Raw genomic sequence first — 23,941 nt, 5'->3', positions numbered from 1 at the left:
CAAAAAAAAAGAAAAAAGAAAAAATAATGAGATAATCGTGAATTATCTGGTTGGGCCTAATATAATCACAAGAGTTCTTATAATGTAGAAAAGGGAGCCAGAAGACTGGAAGACTGGTGGTCAGAGTGACGTGATGTGAGAAAGACCTACCAACCACTGCTGGCTTTGAAGATGGAGGAAGGGGCCACAATGAGCCTCTGGAAGCTGGAAAAGGATAGAAAACAGATCCTCCTCTAGGGCCTCCAGAATGGGGCCCAGCCCTGCTGACACCTTGATTTTGACCCAGTGAAACCCATATCAGACTTCTGACCTCCAGAACTGTAAAAAAATAAATTTGCATTACTTATTCTGTTTTGTAATTTGTTACAGTGGCAGTAAGTAACTGATATAATCATGATACGCACTGTAACTAGAAAAGTTGTACCCAAGTTTATCCCAGATGCAGGTTTTTAAATGAAAATCCTATATTCAGATTTCTGTAAAGATCTTCAGAGTCATAAATAATGAGAGACCATGAAAAGTTTGTAGAAAAGATGCAGGAATTAGTAGAGAGAGTCTATGCGGGAATACAGTTTTTACTAATGATTCATGTGAAGAGAAGAAACTTGGATATTTTATGAAGGAAAATATATGGCAAGAAGAGAAGTTTAAAAAGTTATCCACAATGTAGGAATTTCTTATGTATCTAAAAACTGAAGAACAAGGATAATTTCCAAAATTTTCTAGCTCTGAAATAAGATTTTAAAATCCTGATAGATGCTAAAATGGGCCTCTGACACCACGACCCCTACCCCACCCCACAAAGTACTATAGTTATTTTTAGTATCTGATGGTCAAGCTTCACAGAAAGCTCTTAGTTTGATAACAAGGAACTGGCTCTGAATTTTAACCCTGACACTTTTATTCAGGTAGGATGTATGAGAAAACTTTAGTTTTCTTCTTTTCTTTTGAGACCGGAGTTTCACTCTTATGTCCAGGCTGGAGTGCAATGGTGCAATCTTGGCTCACTGCAACCTTTACCTCCTGTATTCTCCTACCTTAGCCTCTTGAGTGGCTGGGATCACAGGTGCCAGTGACCATGTCCAGCTAATTTTTGCATTTTTAGTAGAGATGGGGTTTCACCATGTTGGCCAGGCTGGTCTTAAACTCCTGACCTCAGGTGATCCACCTGCCTCGGCCTCCCAAAGTGCTGGGATTACAGGCATGAGCCACTGCACCCGGCCCACTTTAGTTTTCTAGCTCTTTTGCCACTTCACGTATAAAATTATGGTAAACATTCAGCTAGGTGGATCTTCCATGGAATGAATAATTTTAGATGAAGGTTTACTGAAGGTTTATTCCTCTATGTTACTAAACTTTATATATTTTTGATGAAACTATTTTTAAAGTGAAATACATGCCCTATTTTTATATAAAATTTAATAAGTACTATACAATCTTTTCTTGAAAAGAGTCATCGCAAGTAAAATCAATTGCTATATTGTGTTGTAAGCACAGTGCTATTCTTTCTACATAGGTGTCTGTGAACTATGGCCTGCAGGCTGTTCTTGTAAGGCTGGGAGATAAGAATAATTTTTACATTTTAAAAAGGTCGCTAAAAAATGTGACCTAGATCATACATGGCTTGCAAAACCTCAAATATTTATTTGGCCCTTTACAGGAAAGCTGACTGACTCCTGCTCTAGAAAAGGATGTACCAGTCTCTTCAACAAATGTCTCCAACTAGATTGAGTTTTATGCTCTGTCACCAAAGGAAAGTATTTTTATCTTGCCCCATTGTCTGACAAAATAGTTCAAATACTTGTGGAAAAATAAAGGTCATTGGTATTTATTTATTAGGTCATTTGTATTTAAAACTCTTTTGTTGCTTCTTCTTGTTACACAGTCTCCTACTCACCCTCAAGTTTTCATCAGTCACTATAACTGCCTCTAGCAGTTACTCCTCTCTACTGTCACTTTTCTAATCTCAGTAGAAATTTGATAACACAGCCTACAAATATCTTAAGGTAAGATTAAATTGGTTACATGAAGACCCTAGAACTATTTTCTGAGTAGAATACAGGTGGTTTGATGCAGCAATTTGGTGACTTATTTTGATTGCCCCAACGCCTTTTTCTTTAGCTCCACATTCTCTATTGCCCTTTGGAAAAGCAACATTTCAGGACAGATGAGGTGTTACTGTAGTATAGAACGACATCTGAAAAGATATTCATCAAAAGACTGAACTGCAGTAACTGGAGTGGTAGGATTTTCTTGGAATATCTGAATTTATTACTACTTTTACAATGAACAGACATTACTTAATTTTAAAAAAGTTAAATCAGAAGGATCTGTCTACTCAGTCTTACTGACCTAACAATCTTTATTTGGCATATTTTCTATCATAATTTGGTCATAATTTTTGGTGGTTGTACATATTGTTTGTTTTCATTTTGATTCATAGTTGGCTTGCTGAAAAATACGATGTAAACATAAAATACTGCAGTATTTAATCAACATGGTGAAAGGTGACAGTCTTTTTGACTTCTGTTCGATTCATTATTTTATACAATAAGCTCAGACGAATAATACTCAATTTGGATAATGTTAGGCTTGACGAAACACTTTACTACATCTAGTCCTCACAATATCCCTATGAGGTAGGCACATTCTCGGAGATAAAATGACGTGGGCAAAGTCCCCTGGCTCATTTGGGGAAAGGCTCAGCAGCCGGGCCAAGAAAGGTCTTTGGGGGCGCAAGTCTTTGGAGGGTAGGTCTTTTGTGGGGGGCGCTTTTAGTAATGTTAGAGCTTTCACTAAACCCTGGCCTCTTATGTGCTCTCCCCTGACATTTACCTTTACAGACTCAAATTCTTCCACGCCGGGAAGGCAGGCTGAGGGCTGCGAAAACCTGCAGCTCATACCCAAAGCTAGCACTGTCCATCCCTGGAGACCCAGCGCCCAAGAGCTCCGCTGGGCGCAGAGCGCACGGCTCTACTCCTCCCCCGAGCCGCAGACTGAGTACTGGCCCCGGACTAACCTGACCAGGTCGGTCATGCAGGAGCCCACCACTACCACCGCCGCCACCTCCTCCTGCCACTGCTTCCGGGGTTCCCCAGACGCCGCCATCGCTCAAAGGTGCTGCTGTCCAACCTGGACGCTGACCTCTGCCCTTTGCCCGATCCAGTAACCAGAGACGCCGCTCCTGCCCTCCCTAACGACGCGGGCTTTTCACACGCCTACGCGGGTCGCCCACCTGACTGCCCGAAATTACCCCGCCCACCAAGTACCCCTCTTCTTCCCGGAATAGTTTCCGTGCACAGCCTCACGTAACAGAGCCCTTCTAATATGGCGAGACTCCGCGCTCTTAGCCACGCACGGGGCAGGCGCTGAGGAAGAACTGTCAGGCACTACTGGGACGCCTTTCTGAGTGCCCGGCTCCGCGCGGCGCGGGGGCGCGCACGCTGCCCTGCTCCAGGGCGCAGAGGGGGCGGGGCGGGACGTCCGGGGAGTGCGCACGCATCCGGCCCGCGGCGCGCGCGCAGGTCGGTGCGTCGGTCGGGGGCGCGCTCGGGTACCTGTACCCCACGTAGTCGCCGGTTACCGATCGGACTAAGTTCCAGGTACCTGGACTGGGGCTGGTGCGGGGAGGTTGGATCCCAAGTCGCACAGGTGGCATGGAAAACCGTGGTTTAAATATGGCCAGAGGACTCGACTCCTCTTCCTATGGGGAAGGCCCCTGTTCCAAAGATGCCCTTCTTATCCCCATCACGCTGATCCCCTCAAGAACGAGCCCCCAAGGCCAGAGGCGTCTCTTTCTCCATATCTGGCTCATCCCGTAGTCCCTATAAAGCCCTAGTATTAGTTCCTTATTTCCTGATTAGGGGAATCATACAGTTTGGGAGACGGGAGAGTGTCCCTTTTAAGTCGTCCCCTAGAGTAGAGTGGTCATTCTTCGGGTCTGAGGTAACTTGTTTTTCTCGAATGTTGCCCCTTGGGGAAATTGCTTCTCCAGTATAACTTCCCTCGTGCGCTTCATGACGTTGACGTGACGCAGCAGGATGCCACCCCTTTCCGTTCCATGACGTCAGCAGGGCACATGTTTCCGTGTTTGTCATCTCATTTTAATTGCAAGAACCTGGATGGTGCTTTAGACGTCTTTGTATTCCCCAGGCCTCCCATCAAAGGACCTTATGTAACTTTATTTCGGAGTAGCAGACCCTTGCAAAAATTGTAATTTTGCATTTTCCTTTTGCAATATGTCAAAATCAGGAAATACAAATTGCAGAAGCAGCATTCAGGAGACTCTGACCACCGTAAATATTTGCATATCTGGGGTGTATTATAGTGCTGCCATGCGTAAGAGTTACTACTGGTGGTGACCACTGTCCATGTACCTGATTCTCTGCACGAAAGGACCAGTGTTTTTGGCTAAGTGACCTCTGATTTTGGAGTCGGTGTATTCTTTACCACCCCCCCCCCCACTTTTTTTTTAGAGAAGTCATACCTCCTCGCGGTTGAAATTGATTTTAATACTGCTTGAAACTGCACTGTCAAAAAATAAATAATAAAGAGAATTTTCTCCCCCTGTAAATAAAGATAATTCATTCCCTAAGGTATCATCCTAAAGTCACGACAGTTGCTAAATTAGAATGGATTGTTGTCACTTTTCAAGTGTTGTTTCAAGTAACTTTGTTTCAAGCGAGGTTGTTCCCTTGAACATTTGACTAGTGATTCACTCAGCCCGGGTTCAGCAGTAGGCCAGCAATAGTCCAGTTTGTTTCTAGTGATAAAACAGTCATTTGTTTAAATTCACTACTTTTTGTCTGTTCAAATTTTATAAGATATACAGTTTAAAAAATCACCTGGATGTTTTTCTCTTTGGTGATCGAAGTTATCAATGTTTATTTGAGAGGAAGATGGATATAGTAGACTTGGAAAATCTGGATTTGAATCCTGATCCTCTTGCTTCCAATGTTGAATAAGTTAGTTTATTTTGCTGAGGTTTAATTTTTTATTTGTCAAGTTTTCTTTAGCTTCCATTTGTCAAATGGGAACAATTATTGTTCTCAGGGAACAGAGTTGTGGGGAGGTAAATGAAATTACAGATAGAGGTGAGTAATATAATGCCTGATAGTGAGTAGGTATTTAGAATATATTGCTTCTATTTCCTTCTTTTGTAGAAACAGACAAAATAATAATAGGTACCGTGGGAAAAAAACAGAAGAACAATTTTGTAATATAGGTGAGACCCCTTTGCTTTTTTAAAAGATGGTTATATTTGAGCTTAGCATATGATTTTGATAAGCATCCCTTCAAGAATTGTGACATAGAAATAAAGGTGGAAATGTTGGAGAATAGAAAAAACAGGCTTCAAAATTATGATGTGGATTAATACACTTTTCACAATCAAATTATAATAATTACCCATATCATCTGCAAAATGGGAATTAAAATACTTTCTTTACTACCCCAGGCTTGTGAAGATCAACTGCAATAATGTATATGGATGGTCCTTATAAGTCATAAAGTGATTTAAAAGTACATGATTTTTATGATTGATGGTACAGTGTTTGATGTTTAGTCTTTGAATGAGAGAATAGTTGGGGGTCATCTGTTAAGAAGAAGAGCTTGTTTTATATTTTACAGAAAGGATTTTGGAGCTGAAGTTTGAGTATAAAGGTGTTAATATCAAAGATAACTTCTGGGTGTCGTAACTATAGAGGGTCAAAGTGTTTTTATTTTTTGAAATATGACTGTAGTCCTTCCCTTATTACTGTCTGAAATATAAACTGAAACAGGTTCACTTTTCAACATTTATTTTAGCAGGGACTTGTAAGTTTTTGTGTGGTATAATGTATGAAAACTAGAACCAGAACATCATTTACTGGTAACTTGCTGGAAATTAATTTTCTTTTGATGTGGCATTCTTTAAAACTGAGGAAGGAAACAATCATTTGAATTGACTTATTCCTCTGAAGGAAGAGGCTTTCATTTAGAAATCTATTAAGAAGAATTCCTATACTCCCTCCCCCAGCCCCATGAGTTTCCAGATAATTTAGATATGATGTATCAGTTCTACTTTTTGTGGTTTTAAGTGTAAGGATTTAGTGCCTTAAAGTCAAATACTTTAAGATCCACATTAGTCTGCCTTGCTTGATAGCTGCATAGGTGTATGTTTTCATAATTTAATTAAGTAGATTTTTGCTATATCTGTTCCCCTACCAAATTTTGGGGGGGCACATTATCTTCTCTCCGTACTGAAATATTTTTCTAACCTTTGTCCCTTTATTTATTTATTTAAAAAAAGTTTAATAAATTTTGAGTGTTTAGCATATGCCAGGTATTTTTGTTAAACCCTAGGCGTTCAAAACATAGTCCCTGCAGGAAAGGGATCACATAAACAGACTGCACTGTGGATGGAAAGGTTATTAAGAAAAGTATATCAGTAAATAATTTCTAGTAAGTAATAGCTGCAAGCAGGTTAGCTTATTGTAGAGTTGTTGTTTTTTTTTTTTCTTTTTTGAGATGGAGTTTCACTCTTGTTGCCCAGGCTGGAGTACAGTGGCAGGATCTTGGCTCACCACAACCTCTGCCTCCCAGGTTCAAGTGATTCTCCTGCCTCAGCCTCCAGAGTAGCTGGGATTATAGGCATGCACAACTACACCTGGCTGATTTTTTTTTTTTTTTTTTTTTGAGATGGAATTTCACTCTTGTTACCCAGGCTGGAGTGTAATGGCGCGATCTCCGCTCACTGCAACCTCCGCCTCCTGGGTTCAGGCAATTCTCCTGCCTCAGCCTCCTGAGTAGCTGGGATAACAGGCACGCGCCACCATGCCCAGCTAATTTTTTGTATTTTTAGTAGAGACAGGGTTTCACCAAGTTGACCGGGATGGTCTCGATTTCTTGACCTCGTGATCCACCCGCCTCGGCCTCCCAAAGTGCTGGGATTACAGGCGTGAGCCACCGCGCCGGCTTTTTTTTTTTTTTTTTTTTTTTCCTTTTTTAAATAGAGACTGTTTCTTCATGTTGGTCAGGCTGGTACTTAACTCTCAAACTCAGGTGATCTGCCTGCCTTGGCCTCCCAAAGTGCTGGGATTACAGGATTGAGCTACCATGCCTGGCCTGTAGAGTTTTATATGGTGTTATCCATTAAGCTTTTACTCCTTGTAGGGACACACAGGGAGAGATTGCTAACCCAGTGATGTGTGTGTTTTTGTGTTGGGACAGAGGGTTGTTAGCAAAGGCTCCTTGGACTCAAATAAAGTAGAATGAGCCAGTTGTGAGACAGAGTGGGACCATTTTAAGTAGAGTGTGGCAGTGTGGAAAATCAGCTTTGAGAAGGAAGAGGGAATTGTATTTCAGGGGTTCCTTCTGTTCCTAAAAAGCAGTGGAGTAGTCCCTATCCTGAGCAGCTGAGCAGCAGTGAGGTGGTTTTTTCTGGAGGATCGTTGGAAGAGTCTGCTCTAGAGATGGGAAATGAAGTATTTATTGACGCAAGAGAAGCTCCTGTGTGCTGCTTAATTTTCAGGAAGCGTGTTGTCTAGTTCATTTGTAAACTCTGATCATCATTCTTTCCTTTTTCTGCTTTCAGTGGTGATTTACAAGTCAAGTTAAAATGTCCCCAGAAGTGGCCTTGAACCGAATTTCTCCAATGCTCTCCCCTTTCATATCTAGTGTGGTCCGGAATGGAAAAGTGGGACTGGATGCTACAAACTGTTTGAGGATAACTGACTTGAAATCTGGGTATGTACCAGTATGAATTCAGTGTATGTCCCAGAACCACTTCAATCTTTACCTAATGATAGTCCCTCCTTACCAGATTCATAAAAATTAGCCACCACAGAAACCCACCAAGTCATCATCTCATCATATGTTGATTCAGAAGGTTTTATTCAGTTCTTGACATTTTATGTTTCATTTGTGTTGTGGGCCATTGTTTTATGACCAGAATGTTCATGTATTTTTTCTGGTTTATCTCTTTGGGAAGAGCATGTTGTGAGAGTTTTAGAAGTGTTTTTCATTCATTGGCTTGTTTTCTTACTATGTTTGCCGCAGTCTGGCAACAAACATATTCTGAATCTGATTATCATTTGGTAAACTCTCTTAATATGAAAATTATAATAGCTAGCCAAAATGGGTCATTTCTCACAATGGGATTGAAACAGCAAGATCTCACACTTAGAAATGTTACATTAAAAAACAGATTTTCTTTTCCTGAAACAAAGTTAGATTTACAAAAAGTTACAAAAACACTATAGAAAATTAGCATTGTTATAATGTTGTTAATTGCTCTACAGGTCTTCTTTGAATTTTTCCAGTTTTCCCATTAGTGCCCTTTTTGTTCCAGGGTTCAATCATCATTTCTTCTTAGTCTCCCCAATAGTGACAGTTCCTCAGTTTTTCTTTGCCTCTCATGACCTTGACACTTGTAAAGAGCACTGGCTACTTATTTTGTAAAATGTGCATCCATATGGGTTTGCCTAATGTTCCCTTTTCAGTAGAATGAGAAATATGTTTTTTCCCAAGTATAGTACAGATGTGTGGTGGTACCATCCTCAGTGCATCAGATCAGGGAATATATGATGTCCATATGCCTTTTTACTGCTAAGTTAACTTTGATAACTTGGTTAAGTGATCACTGTAAAGTTAACTGATTTTTCTCCTTGTAATTTGTTAAGAATGGTATTTTGCTGAATGATCCTTTTGGACTTTGCAAATATCCGGTTTCTCATCATACTTTTGTCCATTAATTTCAGCATCCATGGATGGTTCTTGCCTATAACTATTACTCCTCTGGTGCTTGTATAAGTGTGCATTTTCTCATTTTCTTATTTCTCCCCATTTATTAATTTGAATTCTACTATAAAGAAACACTCTTCCTTCCCCTTTAGTTATTTAATTTATTTAATTATTTACTAATGCCAGTATGAATTTTTAGGTATTCATTTTTCTCTGTGGGTTGTAAAACAAATGTTATCATTTATTTGGCTGCTCAATTGTTCCAGCTTTTTGTCATTGGGAGTTCTATCAAGTGGCTTTTTTGTCCTTTTGACATATCCCCATAATTTCTGAGTACTTTCTTACTAGAAATGTTGCCTTTTTTTTTTTTTTAAGTTGGAATACATTTAATTGGACTATGAGATTTGTGGGAAGCAAAGGTATTGGGCACTAGGGCAAGTTTGCACAGGCTGTGCTCAAGGTACCCTCTTGGATATGGCATCCACAAATGAAGCTGTTGGTATGGACCAAGATGTAGCCAGGAATCTCACTGACCTGTTCCAGGGCCTCCTCATGAAGAACCTGCCATGGCTTGGGCAGGGGCAGTCAGCTTTAGAATTAGTGGGTCTCCTTGGGCACACACTGTACTACTATTGTCTAGTCTGGTCAGTGTAGATAACAAAGATGAAGGCTGGGGTAGGGACAGGTTAGATTCCAGATGGTAGAGTTGCCCCTTTCAAGGGTGTCTGCTTTTGCAGGCCAGGGCCTTAGACCCCAGGCTGGCAGCCAGATGTGCTGATAGAAGCTTAGTCTCTGCAGAAACTCTTCTCTAAGAGTTAGATCCATTACACACTTGAACCCTACCTTGGTTGGGCTGGTTCCAGGTGGGATTAAGTTGAGCAGGCACTCAGGCTAGTGGCTAGTGCATGTCAAAGTTCTCCCTTCTTCCACTGGTAGGTCCCATTATCTATTGTGCCCACCTCCTCCATGATGTACTCATACATCTTGTCACAGAGGATGCCCACAATATTGTCCTCTTCATTAGGCACCAGCAACTGAGCCAGCAACTTGTGCCCAGCTGGGTCTGGAGCAGTGTGTGCCCAGCTGGGTCTGGAGCAGTGTGTGCCCAGCTGGGTCTGCACTGCTCAGCTGGGTCTGCTGTTGCTGCTGGAGCTCATGGTCTCTGTGAAAGACATCTGGCAATGGTCAAATCAGTGTCTCTGTGGGTCATACTTGTCACACATGTCCATCATGATGTCACATGAAGCTGATTTTTCAAGGTCCTTAGTCTGTGCCCTCTCTGCATCCCATAGTCTGGCAGGAGGCAAAGCAATGTGCATGTCATTGTCTTGTCACAGTGAATGGTACCCTTGTGTGTCTTCATTAATGGCAGTGCCATGAGGTTGCTGTGGGATCACTGGGTGATGGGATGGACTCTGAGCCAAGCATATAGTGGTGGGTTTGGAGGGTGTTAGCAGCAGCAGCAGTGAAAGCAGAAATGTTGTATTCTTGATTCTCTTTTAGCTTTCTCCTTGTTAGATTCTTTTGTCTTTTGCCATTTACACATCTTGCTGTTGTTTGACTAAGCTAAAGACTTGGGTATAAGAATACTGACTTATGTTCTTTAGTAGTAAGATAAAAAAACTAAGACACTTCCTTGGAATAGTAGGATGCTTTTGAAAACATCTGATATTATCTTTAGTTTCACTAATCAAATATTTATGGAGCATTTACTATTTGCTAGCCATTTTGCTAGTGTTAGGTTAACTCCTTTTTTGTGGCGGCAAGAGAATTTGGTAGAAAGAACTCTGGTGGAGTTGGTAAAAACGTTTTAACTTTTTTTTCTTCTAAAAGTTAACTATATACATTAGGGGATTTATAAATTAACTCTCATCCTTAGATAAGCCAGGTATCAGAAAGTGACTTTTTTTTTTTTAACTGGTTTAGAAGTTTTGCCATTTAGTCAAGTAGCAGGCCTGGTGCCTCAGACAGACTTCCCCCAGCTCATAAACGGTGGTAGGAAGTGAGGATTGTGAAATGGAGACTGTATATAGGATTCATTCAGACTGAATTTCCCACATTCTCATAGACAATTTAGATACAGAGCAGAGCCTCCTAAATTATAAAATACTTTCTTTAGATGGATTTCATCTCTGATTGAAGTCATCAAGATCAGATCTCAAGAGGGTATTTTCCAGTTGCCCTCACTGTAATTTTTGGCCTGCAAAAAGTAGAGTGATGTACTTCCTTTTAATGTGCTCATTTCTTCTCAGTTTGTGTTTTGACTTTGGTTTCCTCATTTTGCGATCTTTAAATAGTGTATTTTTCTTCCGGGTCTGAGAATAAAAAGATTTTCAAATGGATCACTGGATATTTCAGAGTAATTTTCAGATTTTCTCACACTTTCATGTTTCTTTTCTTCTCTAATTAAAAATAACATTTTTATGTCTGCATTGTGCTCATCTCTCTTTTTTTTCCTGTGTTTTTGAAGGTTTAAAACTGTTGGCCTTTTCATAAGGTTCTTTGGTTCAACAAGATTGTGCCTAATCCTATTATTTTCTTTTCCTTCCCACCTCACCTATCCTATCTTGAGTCTTACTGCTAGGAACAAACACAGTAAGGATTTTCTTCTTTTATTGGAATGGGGTGAGCTCGGGGAAAAGAAGGCATTTCAGATGTCCATCGACAGTCTTTTAAGTCTGTGTAGCCAGAGGCAGTTTCCATTTTCTCCCTGGATCTCAATTTTTTATCCATAAAATCAAAGATCAGGCCGGGCACGGTGGCTCACACATCTAATCCCAGCACTTAGGGCGGCCCAGACGGGTGGATCACGAGGTTAAGAGATCGAGACCATCCTGGTCAACATGGTGAAACCCTGTCTCTACTAAAAATACAAAAAATTATCTGGGCATGGTGGCACGTGCCTGTAATCCCAGCTACTCAGGAGGCTGAGGCAGGAGAATTGCCTGAACCCAGGAGGCGGAGGTTGCGGTGAGCCGAGATTGTGCCATTGCACTCCAGCCTGGGTAGCGAGAGTGAAACTCCTTCTTAAAAAAAAAAAAAAAAAAAAAGAAAGAAAGATCAGATTAGATGACTAAGGTATTTGCAGGTCAAAAGTCCTACAAATACAACTCAAATGTCCATCAACTGATGAATGGATAAACAAATTTGGTATATGAAAATAGATTATTATTTCACCACAAAAAGTAATGAAATACTGATTCATAGTACAACATGATGAACCTTGAAAAAACACTGTGCTAAGTGAGAGAAGCTCATGACAAAAGGTCATTTAGTATATGATTCCATTTATCTGACATGTCCAGAATAGGCTAATTCATAGACAGAAAGTAAATTAGTGGGCGCCAAAGGCTGGAGAAATCAGAAGTTACTTCTTAAGTGTGGAATTTCTTTTTGGAGTAACAAAAATGTTGTAAAATTAGATAGCGGTGATGGTTGCATAGCTTTGGGAGTATATGAAGAATGATCAGATTGCACACTTTACAGTGATTTTATGGTACGTAAATTATATCTTAGTAAAGCTGTCATAAAAACAAAAACAAAAACAAAAAAAACCTGAGCTGGACATGGTGGTATATGACTATAGTCCCAGCTCCTTGGGAGGCTGAGACAGATGGATTACTTGAGCCCAGGAGTTTGAGACCAGCTTAGGCAACATAGCTAGACCCCATCTCTTAAAAAGAAAATAAAGAAAAAAAACAAAACCAATTCATCAACCAGGAATGTTCATTGACCTGAATATATAGGACGTTGAAATAAATCTTTCTTTTTTTGCATGTCATAGACATTCTTTTTAGAGGTTCTGAAGACCTGACAGGGGCCTGATGGCTAGTAGACTGTTGACTGGTGACTGGTATATGTAAGGCGATATCAACCGGAAATTCTTATTTTTTTGTATCAGTATCCTGAGAGACCACTTGGGTTTATCAGCATAAAGTTGTGTTGGTTCTTTTTCACAGATTCTCTTTTGGGTACTCTCAAATTCCGGAATGTTTAGTTGAAGATTTAAGAGCAAATGGTGGTATTCAATGACAAATTTGAAATGAATCCACTAGTCCTAGCCTTTTTTTGGATAGTTTTGCTCTTGTTGCCCAGGCTGGAGTGCAATGGCGTGTTCTCAGCTCACTGCAACCCTGCCTTCTGGGTTCAAGCCACTCTCCTGCCTCAGCCTCCGGAGTACCTGGGATTGCAGGCACCCACCACCATGTCTGGCTAATTTTTTGTATTTTTAATAGAGACGGGGTTTTACCATGTTGGCCAGGCTGGTTTCAAACTTCTGACCTCAGGTGATCCACCCACCTTGGCCTCCCAAAGTGCTGGAATTGCAGGCGTGAGCCATCATGGCCTGACCTAGTCTTAGCTTTTTCTGGACTAACTGTCTGAAAAATATGTCAAATGGCATTTAATGACATTTAATATGTATGGAATTTACTTTCTTTCAGTTTAAAAATTAAATGAAAATACATCTACATACATTCATAAAATGATGTGAAAAGCCTTGCTAATCTGGAACATTATTGAAACCTTTTATACAGTACTTGTCTGAAAGATTCAGGGAAGTTCTTTAGAAGTTCATTAACAATTCCTTCTTCAATCTTTCCATTAGCTGAAGTGTGAATTTCTCCTTTCTGTAACAAAACAGTGATAAAGTTAGGGAAAAGGATGGCTTCTTTTTAGTGTGTCACTTTTGGGATTTCCCTTTCTTTTAGATCTTCAGCAGACACAGTTATGAGAATCAGAATTTACATGTCTAATTTCTATTAACTCAAAGAGGTGTGCCCTATAGGACACAGTATGTACAAAAGGTATAAAATGAGGAAACAGTTTCTAAAGGCCACAAGAACCAGTTTTGTTATTAAATGTAGCCACTTGCCCTGGAAGAGATGAGGTCTAAGTATCTATATTCTAGATCTGGTTGGTGAAACAGGCAAGAACCTAATCAAAGCAAGATTTCTTTTTTCTTTTTCTTTTTTTAAAATAGCAGTTCATATATGTTTCTCTTGTGGTACCTAGATTTTTCTACCTTACTTAAGAATGTATATGTTTCTAAACTCCATTGGTAGGCCATCAGTATCTTAAGGGACAAGTTCTTGTTTAGTTTATTTTTATACCTCCTTAAGGTCTATCTTGATACTTTTCACATGTAGTGTAGTAAGTAGGATTTGAATGGATGAATGAATGAGTTAGATGTTGTCGTTGAGAAACTGCTTGTTTTGGGGGTCAGAGTGATTTGTTCTTGTGGTTTGTAAGGATTTTTATTGGCCTGATAATGTATTGCTTACATTCTGTTATGCACAATTCTTTTTAATGACATTCCCCGAAATGAGCTGACATTTTTGAAATTATAGTAAAGTGTATTATACAATACTGGATTTTCTCTTGTAGGTAAAATATAGACTGAGATGTGAAGGGATCCGATTATTAATTTTAGAGAATTATTCCATGAGCTTACTGAATGTTTATTAGTTCTTTGCTCTGTGTTAATTTGATCACAAGCATGTGTTATTTGTAAGGTGGCATATTTTGTCATTTTTAGTGATTTTTCTAATCTTGAAGATGTCTAAGTGTCTGTTCAGCATTCTGGAATGATGCCTGGCAAACACAACAGTGAGGAAAGAAGAGAGGGCTCACTGCAACCTGTGGCAGCTGAGCCTCAGTATCTTTTTTCAGCATTTTGCAGTGACTCAACCTTACTGGCACATGGCTGTGTTTGGGGCATCTGCTGTGACATCTCATCCGCCCACAACTACCTATTGCTTTTTTTTGTCCATGTTCTGAATTTCATTACTTAGTTAAAAATAGATACTCAGTGTAAGTACTTGATTACTAAATAGACAGAACAGTTTTAAAGGATGAGTGCTGTAAGCTTTGAAGACTGATCTCAGTTTGGCTGCATGAGTCTCTCTAGCTGGCAGTCTGAATCTTTAGCCTGTGTCTAAAAGGAAGCTGCTGCCCGGGGAGGCAACAATTTAATTTTCCATACCACCCTGATCACACACGATCTTATCTGAAGATGGGCAGTTTTTAATAATTTAGACCTAGTTGTTCACTTGGCTTTTCTGTACTTTTCCCTGATTTCATTCCATTTTTTTCCCATGCCTGTCTTCATACTTTATGTATTCATTATATATTAATATATTTCTCAACAGTATTATTTTGCATGCTTAAAAAGTTTGTACAAATGATATCTATATATATTCATCTGCATCTTGCCCATTTTGCTTAGTATGAAGTTAATGAGATTTTTCTGTGTTGGTATTTATGACTTTGTGCTGCTATTTTGTATTCTATTATATGAATTTGTCCTTAATTTTAAATTCATTCTTCTACTGATTGACAGTTATGTTATTTAAATTATTTTTTTGACGAAGAGTGCCACAGTGAACTTTCTCTCACATGTGCACAAGAAAATATGTATGAGAATATTTTCTGGGACAGTTTTTTGAATTGAGTGTATTTACCCATTAGTGGTTGTAAAATCAATTGAATGAGTCACCCCAACATTAAAAAAAATGAATGAGAACAAAATGGAAACTCTCAAAATGTGTCACATACAGTAAGAATAAGCACTGTTTTGTGAATGTTTGTTTCAGTTAAATAAGTGAGTATGTATATATTGGGTCATAATGAAAAATATGTTTTGATGGCCAAAAAATTTGAAAGCTACAAATCAAAGGTATATTCCTAGAAATAGAATTACTAGCTCTTAAGATGTATGCATCTTCTATTTTATTAGATATTGCCAGATTGTTTCAATTTCCTTCCATCAGAAATGAGTTTCTACTATTTTGTAGCCTCACCAGTACTTAATATTGTCAGACTTATATTTTTGGCAAGCTGATGAGGTATGACCTGGTATCTCATTATGGTTTTAATTTGTGTTTCTGTGATTGCTAGTGTGGTGAAAATTCTTTTCTTTTTTTTTTGTTGTTGTTGAGACAGTCTCACTCTGTCACCAGGCCAGAGTGCAGTGCAGTGGAGCGATCTTGTCCCACTGTAATCTCTGCCTCCTTGTTTCAATCGGTTCTCCTGCCTCAGCCTCCCAAGTAGCTGGGACTACAGGTGGGTACCATCACGCCCAGTTAATTTTTTGTATTTTAGTAGAGAGGAGGTTTCACCATGTTGGCCAGGATGGTGTCGATCTCCTGACCTTGTGATCTACTCGCCTTGGCCTCCCAAAGTGCTGGGATTATAGGCGTGAGCCCCCTCGCCATGCCATGAAGTCTTTTAATATGATTATTGGAAATTCAGATTTCTTCCTTTGGGATATCCTTATTCATCTTGTAAGTGGATTGTTTATATATTTCTATAGATTTTAAAGCATTCTTTATATATTTTGGATACTTACTTTTGCTAACTACATGTATTACAAATATCTGCACAAAGTTTGTTGCATATATTCTTATTTTAGTGCAGTTAATGTCCAAGACTTTTGATTTTTATGAAGTTACATTCAATAGTATTTTCTTTTTTAGTTGAATATATGTGTCTGTGTGCACATGTACGTGTGTGTATGTGTCTGTGTGTTGGCGTGTGTGTATGCGACAGAGAGAAAGAGAGAGTTTTAAGAAATCTAGGCCTATCCAAAAGTCACACATCTTTAAGAATTTTAAAGTTTACCTGTTTCCTTTTTTGGTCTTTAAATAGAAATTTATTTTTTATTATATGGAGTGAGATAGAGATATAGTCCCCCCCAACCCCCCACTATATGGATAATTGATTGACCCTGCCTCATTTATTGAGAAGGCCATCCTTGCCCATGGATGTGAAGTTTATGTCACACATGGGCCTGTTGCTAGACTTTCTGTTCTGGTCAGTCAGCCTCATTGTGCCTGTGCCAGTTCTACACTTTCTTAACTATTATAGTCTTGCGAATTGTCATGATATAGCTAGTAGGACAAATTCCCATCTTCCATCTTGTTTTAGTTCTTAAAAATTGTCTTTATCAACCCTATGTTCTACATACTTTTTTGTAAATTCATTTAAATAGTTGTATACCATTTCATTAGGAAACATACCATAATTTAGTTAACAAAAAAAGTCCCCTTTTTAATTAATTGAGAAAGAGAAATGAAGGGAAATTACCCTGATGAGGGGCAGATTGAGAATTGAAGGTCAGAGAAGCTCTCTCTGAGGAAGTGACATTTAAATTGAATCATGAAATAGATGAATATAGTAATCCCCCCTTATCATTAGGGGATATGTTCCAAGACCCCTCCCCTCCCCCACCCCTAGTGCATGCCTGAAATCTCTGATAGAATTCTGTTGCTGTCAATCTGAATACATTTATGTCAGTGTCTTCTACCCACAAATTTAATGCCTTTTCTATCTTAACTGAGTACTTAGCATACACTGTGGCTGTTATTTTTGCAATTTGAGGTGCAAAGCAAAACCAACACAAATTTCTTTTTCCTTCTTCACAATTTCATGGATAGAAGATTTGTTCTTATGTTAGATCTTAGCAACATCAACGTGATGTTTTTTCTTTCCTTATTAAATCAAGAACTTTTACCTCTTCCCTTAAAGGAAGCACTTTATGGCTTGTCGTTAGGGTGTCTAAATTGCCAGCGTCACTACTCTTGTGCTTTCCCGAAGTGCTTTATTAAGTAAAATAAAGATTACTTGAAGTCAAGCACTGCTGTACCGTGACAGTTGGTTTGATCACCAAGACAGCAACTAAGTGACTAACGGGTGGGTAGTGTAGACAACTATGCTGGACAGAGGGATGAGTCATGTCCTAGGCAGGACAGAGCTGGAAGGTGTGAGAACAATCTCAGAACAGCATGCAATTTAAAACTTAGGAATTGTTTCTGGAATTTTCCATTTAATATTTTTGGACCAAATATTGCTTTTTCCTGACCAAGGGTAACCGAAACCACAGAAAGCAAAACCATGGATAAGAGGGGAATGCTGTACTTCAGTGTAAGTGCTGGGGGATTTGATGTAAAAAGGAAATACCTTTTCTGTGCACAGGCAGGAGAAAGCTTTGTATATTCAAGGATCTTCAAGGCCAGTTGTGATTGGAATGTAGTGAGAGAATGTGAGAGGGAAAGCTTGCTTTTTATTTATTTTTTTTATTATTATTTTTTGAGGTGGAGTTTCGCTCTTGTTGCCCAAGCTGGAGTGCAGTGGTGCGATCTCAGCTCACTGCAACCTCCACCTCCCAGGTTCGAGTGATTCTCCTGCCTCAGCCTCCCAAGTAGCTGGTATTACAGGCATGCACCACCACGCACAGTTAATTTTGTATTTTTAGTAGAAATGTGGTTTCTCCATGTTTGTCAGGCTGGCCTTGAACACCTGACCTCAGGTGATCGCCCACCCCAGCCTCCCAAAGTGCTGGGATTACATTTGTGAGCCACTATGCCTGGCCTGAAAGCTTGCTTTTTATTCTGGGTGAACTGAGAAGCTATTGAAGAATTTTCAGGAGCAAAGTGACATGATCTTATTTATATTTTAAAATATAATCACTAGTTGTTATAGGGCAAATGGCTTGTGCAAGGTAAGGTATAGTAGTTAACTGGCCATTATAGTGGACCAGGTAAGAGATGATAGAGTCTTAGAACATGATGATGGCAATGGCAATGGAAAGAAGTGAATAAATTAAGAAGCTATTTAGAAAATCATGAGGATTTTGAATTTGGAATTTGAGAAGCAATCAAGAATGACTTCTTGTTTCTTAGTTTGAGTAAGTGGGCAGATGGTCATATCATTTGCAGAAATGGGGAAGCTTGATAGAAGAACTGCTTTAATTGTGTTGATTGCTCTCTAGGTCTGCCATACAGCTATTATTTTAGGTCTTCTCTTCCTGTATTGATTCACTTATTTTCTTGTTTTACCTTCTTGCTTTGTTGGAGCATATATTCTACTAGCGGCCTAAGAAAAGGAGAAAAGAAGATACATTTTTTGAGTTCTCCACTAGCGGCCTAAGAAAAGGAGAAAAGCAGATACATTTTTTGAGTTCTTGAAAGTCTGAAAATGTCTAGTTTTAAATTTGATTGATAATTTGGGCAGGTACAGAAGTCTGCCCAACAGACAGACATATTGTCATAGTTTCATGAATGTAGTATTTTCTCTTATTTTTATAAGGATATTAGTGATAGCTTAAAAAAATTCTTCTATACCTTGCATTGTCTCTGTTTTGCCCTCTGTCTTTCATATTGATGGCTTTCCTCAGACTGATGATTCTTGGCTGTGGATGTCTGTTAAGGAATGCATCTCTAACATGTAAACTTGAAGCCCTTTGCGCATGGGTGGAGTTGTCAGTGACTGAGCTTCACTATAGTGTTATCAGGCAGCATCTTCGCTTTTTTATTGGATGAATGCCAGATTCATTATTTGGAGGTCTTTCTCTGGGACCATAAAATAAAATGTGCCCATATGAATGCATATATTTCTATGTGTCAGCAAAATTTTAATTATTGGGCCAAGAAGTTTTAAGACTTGGATGTATTTATTATAATATATTAATATTTAATATATATTTATATGTAAGGATATGGGATATGCAAGCATACATATGATTATATATTCTCTCCAGAAGTGCATTTTTAGTTTACGCTCCTACCAGTAGTATATGAGGATGGCTACAATCTCGATAATACCTTTATTATAAATTCTGTAAGATTACTTGCTAATTCAGTAGATGAAATGGTATATAATTGTTCTTTTATTCTGCCTGTTTCTCTGTTTGTGTGTATGTGAGAGAGAGAGAAAGAGAAAGAGAGAATTGTCAATTCATGCCACATGTCAGTTTTTCTGATGGGTATTTACTTTTTCTTATGGATTTGTAAAGCTTTTTATATGTTATGAAGATTAACCCTTTATCATAATGTGTTGCAAATATTTTCCCCCAAATTTTCAATTAAATCTATTTAGTATGCAGAAGTGCTTAAATATTTTTTATTTTTAAAGCAGTAATAAATGTACAGCATATAAAAAAAGATATGAAAGGATGATAAGTAGACAGTGAGTCTTTGCTTACGCCTTCCTTAATTTTCCTGTCTGGAGACAACTACTCTTATCAGTTTATTTTATTTCCTTTTAGAGGTGTTCTATGTATATATAAGCCCTCTTTTTTCATTTATATGTAAGTATTAGTCACAGTAGATTTTTATAGTAATGGTCTCTGATAAATCATGCCTCCCTTTATCTATTTATCCTTTAAATATAACTTTTGCCATTTCTTTTATCAAAAGGTAGAGTCTACCTCTTGAATCAGGATTGGCTTTTTGGCTTGATTTTACCAGTAGGATGTCATGAAAGTGTTGTGTTTACGCCCTTAGAGTCTAGGCCTTTAGAGGCCTCATTGTTTCATTCGCACTCTGTTGGAATGCCATCATTACCATGTTCAGGAATCTCCTAGTCTAACCCAGTAAGAGAGAATGGCCCATGTATCCCAACCAGGCTCAGTCTCACAGCCAGCCTGTCAGCTGCATACAGCTGCCCATGTGAGCCAAGGGGGAGACCAGCAGAACTGACCATCCAACCTTCAGATTGATGAGAAATAATAAATGTTCTTAAGCCACTGAAGTTGGGGGTGCTTTGTTATCTAGCAATAATTGCTATAGTAGCATATGATATATTCATATTAACTGTTTATTTTGAAGACTGTTCCACATTCGTAGGTATAGAGCTGCTGCCTCTGTTTTAATGTCTGCATAACATTCTAGTGTATGAATATACTGTAATCAGTGGTTATTGGTAAACTTGTATCCTATCAAAAAAACCCATATAACATGGGATTATAAAGACTCTCCTTTTGCATTGCATTTATTTATGTTGTCAAACGTATTTCCTTCATGGATTCTTTTAACATTTTGCATAATTAGTACCTTTCCCACTTTGAGACTGCTTTTATTTTCTTACTATTGTTGCCTGACATTCATTAATCTGGAATTTGTTTTAGTATAGTATATGATATGATATAGGGATGGGATTTTATTTTTTTTCTAAATAATCATCTAGTTGTTTCAGTACCGCTTTATAAAATGAATTCTTATTCACTCTTTTGATATGCCTTCTTATAGGTTAAATTCTTATATTTATTTCTAACTTTATTTTTAGTGATCTGTCTGCATTTACCTTGTACAGTCACAAATTATTGTAACTATAATAATTAGTTTGAATATTTGTGGTCTCATTGCTGGGAGTTTGTTTGGCATGGGATAAAACTTTATATTTGTCTGGACAGAATGGACATCTTTATAATAAAGTCAGCAAGCTTTCTGTAGAGGATCAGATGGTAATATTTTAGACGCGCTAGCCTTATGGTCTGTGTTGCAGCAACTCTGACATGGTAGCATGAAATAGATGACATTACACAAATGAATGCCTATGGCTGTGGGGTTCCAACAAAACTTTACAAAAACAGATGACTGGCCTGTGGGTTGTAGTTTCACAATATTGAGTATACTTGCTATATAATATTGAATATACCTCTTGAGGAATATGGCAGTCTCTCCTATTTATGTCCAGTGTTATGAGTATAAATGAAGGTTTGTGCTTCTTTCATTTTGTTACTGCATGCTTACTGTTAACTTTATTACTAGATGTCTTATCATTTGGCTGCTATTATGTAGTAATTCAGTTGTTTATTGGCATATATGAAAGCAAACACAGAAGTTAGATTGAAGTAGAATCAGAAGATACATTGAAAAAATTTACTCAATAGTTCAACAGTCTTTTATCAGAATACTTAAAATAACTTTGGAGAAAAGAAAAATAGCCAGGACCAGAAGAAATGAAGCAAGCTTTAGCTGGGGAGGGTTGAGGTGGGTGGAAGCTGGAAATTAGGTTGGACAGGGGTTGGAACACGGTGAGTTATCTTTAGAGGAGTTGTGTGGCAGCATAATGTGATGGTAAGCGTGTGGGTTGTTCAGTCAGTGAGGTCTGAATTTGTATCCTGATTTTACCACTTACAGCTTATTGACCTTTGTTAAGTCACATAACCTTTCTGAGCTTCAGTTTTCTCTTCAATGGGTATGATATTAATGACCTTATTGAGTAATTATGGGGCTGAAATGAGATAACTTATATAAAGCACTTACAATAGTATTTGGTCATAATGTTCAACAATGGTGGGTGATTATTATTGTATGCTGTATGTAATAAATAATATGTAGTATGATGTATCATTATTTCACTATGTTACTGTTGTCACATTGTTATTTTAGAATCAGAGAGTCTATAAAGAGTGTCCATGCAAGCAGTATAACAGGAGCCATTGAATAAGACCCAGGGAAGCAGAACAAAACAGGAGCTCACTCTCATCTAACAAAAGTCAGAGAAATCATGTAGCAGAAATGGATGGGAGTTCCAGAGATTTTGATTCTGAGACAATTTTCTATCCTTGTTCATTGCTTTTTGCACATCTACAGAAGCAGGAGAAAAATTACTATGGCTTACTTTGATCCTGCAGGTGGATGAAACTTAGAATATTTGATTAGGTTGAAAAATGAATGGGCATGAAGATGCCAGCTGTTTTAGCAGATAAAACTTGAGTTTTTAAGTCATTAGAAATGGAACATTGGTTGTCTTGAGCAGATACATGCAACAGTTCTTGACAGAGGGTTGAAGAAGCCTCTTAAGATAGTGTGCAGACAGCACAGGGAGTTCTGTCTGAGAATGAAGGGCGTAAGCAGTGGGCTGTTGAGCTCTGCTAATGTGGGCAGTGTGTGGGGTCATAGATGTTCAAGAATTTTGGCTGGAACTTAGAGTGTTTATCTAGGTACCAGAACATATAGAAACTCAGTGAACAGTGCATGGTGTTGATATTTTAAGGGTTTTACCGAGTGTAGGTTGTCCATCAAGAACTATTCCTTGAGCTTTTTCACCAGAAGGAAACACAGGTTCCCCTTACTCCTCATATCCCAGCCCATATTCTTTTCTTCCTTTAGATTTTTTTTTTTTTTTGAGACAGAGTTTTGCTCTTGTTGCCCAGGCTGGAGTGCAATGGCACAATCTTGGCTCACCACAACCTCTGCCTCCCAGGTTCAAGTGATTCTCCTGCCTTAGACTCCCAAGTAGCTTGGATTACAGGCATGTGCCACAATGCCCAGCTAATTTTGTATTTTTAGTAGAGATGGGGTTTCTCCATGTTGGTTAGGCTGGTCTTGAACTCCTGACCTCAGGTGATCCACTTGCCTTGGCCTCCCAAAGTGCTGGGATCACAGGTGTGAGCCACCGTGCCTGGCCTTCTTCCTTTAGGTCTTTACCCTGGGTAGCTAGTTGCCTGTCTAGCCTTTTTGTGATCATGATAGTATAATACAGTAATACAAATAACTTTAATTAAATAATTTGTGAGCCTTTTAACATTACAAAGTGCTCTTGCATGTGGTGTTTTATGGCCTTTTATATTTTGTACTGAGGATTGTAAGTGCTGATATTGGAAGTGAAGTCTGAGATCACTTTGGGAACTTTGGCTAGGTTTCCAGAGTCTGGGGTAGTAAGTGTTGGGATAAATTTGGGTCTGGGATTTTAGGTGGTTCTGATCTTGGGCTTTTCATGCCCTGCAATTACTTCATTTTAGGGTGACTTCATTTGGTATGCAGGTTGATGTAGGGGAGGAGGTGAAGGGAGGTAGCCAGTCTAATGTGTAAAGGAAAGTGGGTAGAAAATTCATCTGGTCTATTCCTGGCTCCAGTTCACATTGTTCAAAGGAAAAAAAAATCACTCCCACTTATGTCTTTTGTCCCTTCGATTGTATACAATATTTAGGTAGTATTTTTGGATTAGTTCTTGTTTTATTAGGATGACAAATTTACAAAGTTCTTTGAGTTTGGAAGATAGGTGAGGGTTTTTTTTTTTGGTACAGGTTAATATGCATATAAATTTGTTGGAAGTCTTCAAATTAATTATTCTTATACCATCACTCATATGTTAAAAGCCTCCTTATGCTTACATAGAAATGTAGAACAGCCTCTTTTTAACTTCCATGTTACTTGAATAATCTTACTTTTTGGTGCCATGTTGCTTAAGAATTAATTTTGTAATCTTCCATCTCAGGGCCACATTTCCTCAGTAATTTGGTTATCTTTCTCATGGCATGTTATGAAAGTTAAGTTTATCCCACTGACCTTGCTTCTTTTGACTTTTTGAAAAACATATCTTTTTTTTTTGTTTTCCCGAAAAGGTTTTTATCTCAACCTTTGCTGTTGCCAGTTTATTGATAACAAATCTTGAATCAAATGGAAGTTTTGGAGAACATTTTGATGTTTCACTT

General features: G+C 38.6%; 2 protein-coding genes across 15 annotated transcripts in view; one reads left to right on the top strand and one right to left on the bottom strand.

Annotated features, from left to right (window-relative positions):
- The window catches only part of RBKS (ribokinase), a 105,020-nt gene extending 101,872 nt beyond the window's left edge, over positions 1 to 3,148 (bottom strand). For all 9 annotated transcript variants that reach the window (XR_008476430.2, XR_004733697.3, XR_613852.6 and 6 more), the window contains exon 1: positions 3,020 to 3,148. Coding sequence is in view for 6 of the 9 variants with exons in the window: in XM_017964448.4 (XP_017819937.3) it covers positions 3,020 to 3,108 (89 nt within the window). In the remaining 3 variants the exon portion in view is untranslated. The remainder of the gene's footprint in view (positions 1 to 3,019) is intronic.
- A 333-nt stretch (positions 3,149 to 3,481) lies between these two features.
- Positions 3,482 to 23,941, top strand: part of BABAM2 (BRISC and BRCA1 A complex member 2) — a 450,382-nt gene continuing 429,922 nt past the window's right edge. For all 6 annotated transcript variants that reach the window (XM_002757914.6, XM_017964446.4, XM_003734762.5 and 3 more), the window contains exons 1-2: positions 3,482 to 3,602; positions 7,574 to 7,725. In XM_002757914.6, the coding sequence (XP_002757960.4) occupies positions 7,598 to 7,725 (128 nt within the window). In that variant the 5' untranslated portion in view covers positions 3,482 to 3,602; positions 7,574 to 7,597. The remainder of the gene's footprint in view (positions 3,603 to 7,573; positions 7,726 to 23,941) is intronic.

The sequence above is a fragment of the Callithrix jacchus genome, chromosome 14 (genome assembly GCF_049354715.1).
Source record: "Callithrix jacchus isolate 240 chromosome 14, calJac240_pri, whole genome shotgun sequence".
Taxonomy (NCBI): domain Eukaryota; kingdom Metazoa; phylum Chordata; class Mammalia; order Primates; family Cebidae; genus Callithrix; species Callithrix jacchus.
Note: the sequence above shows the minus strand (reverse complement) of the source record. Positions and strands in the feature narration are given on the sequence as shown.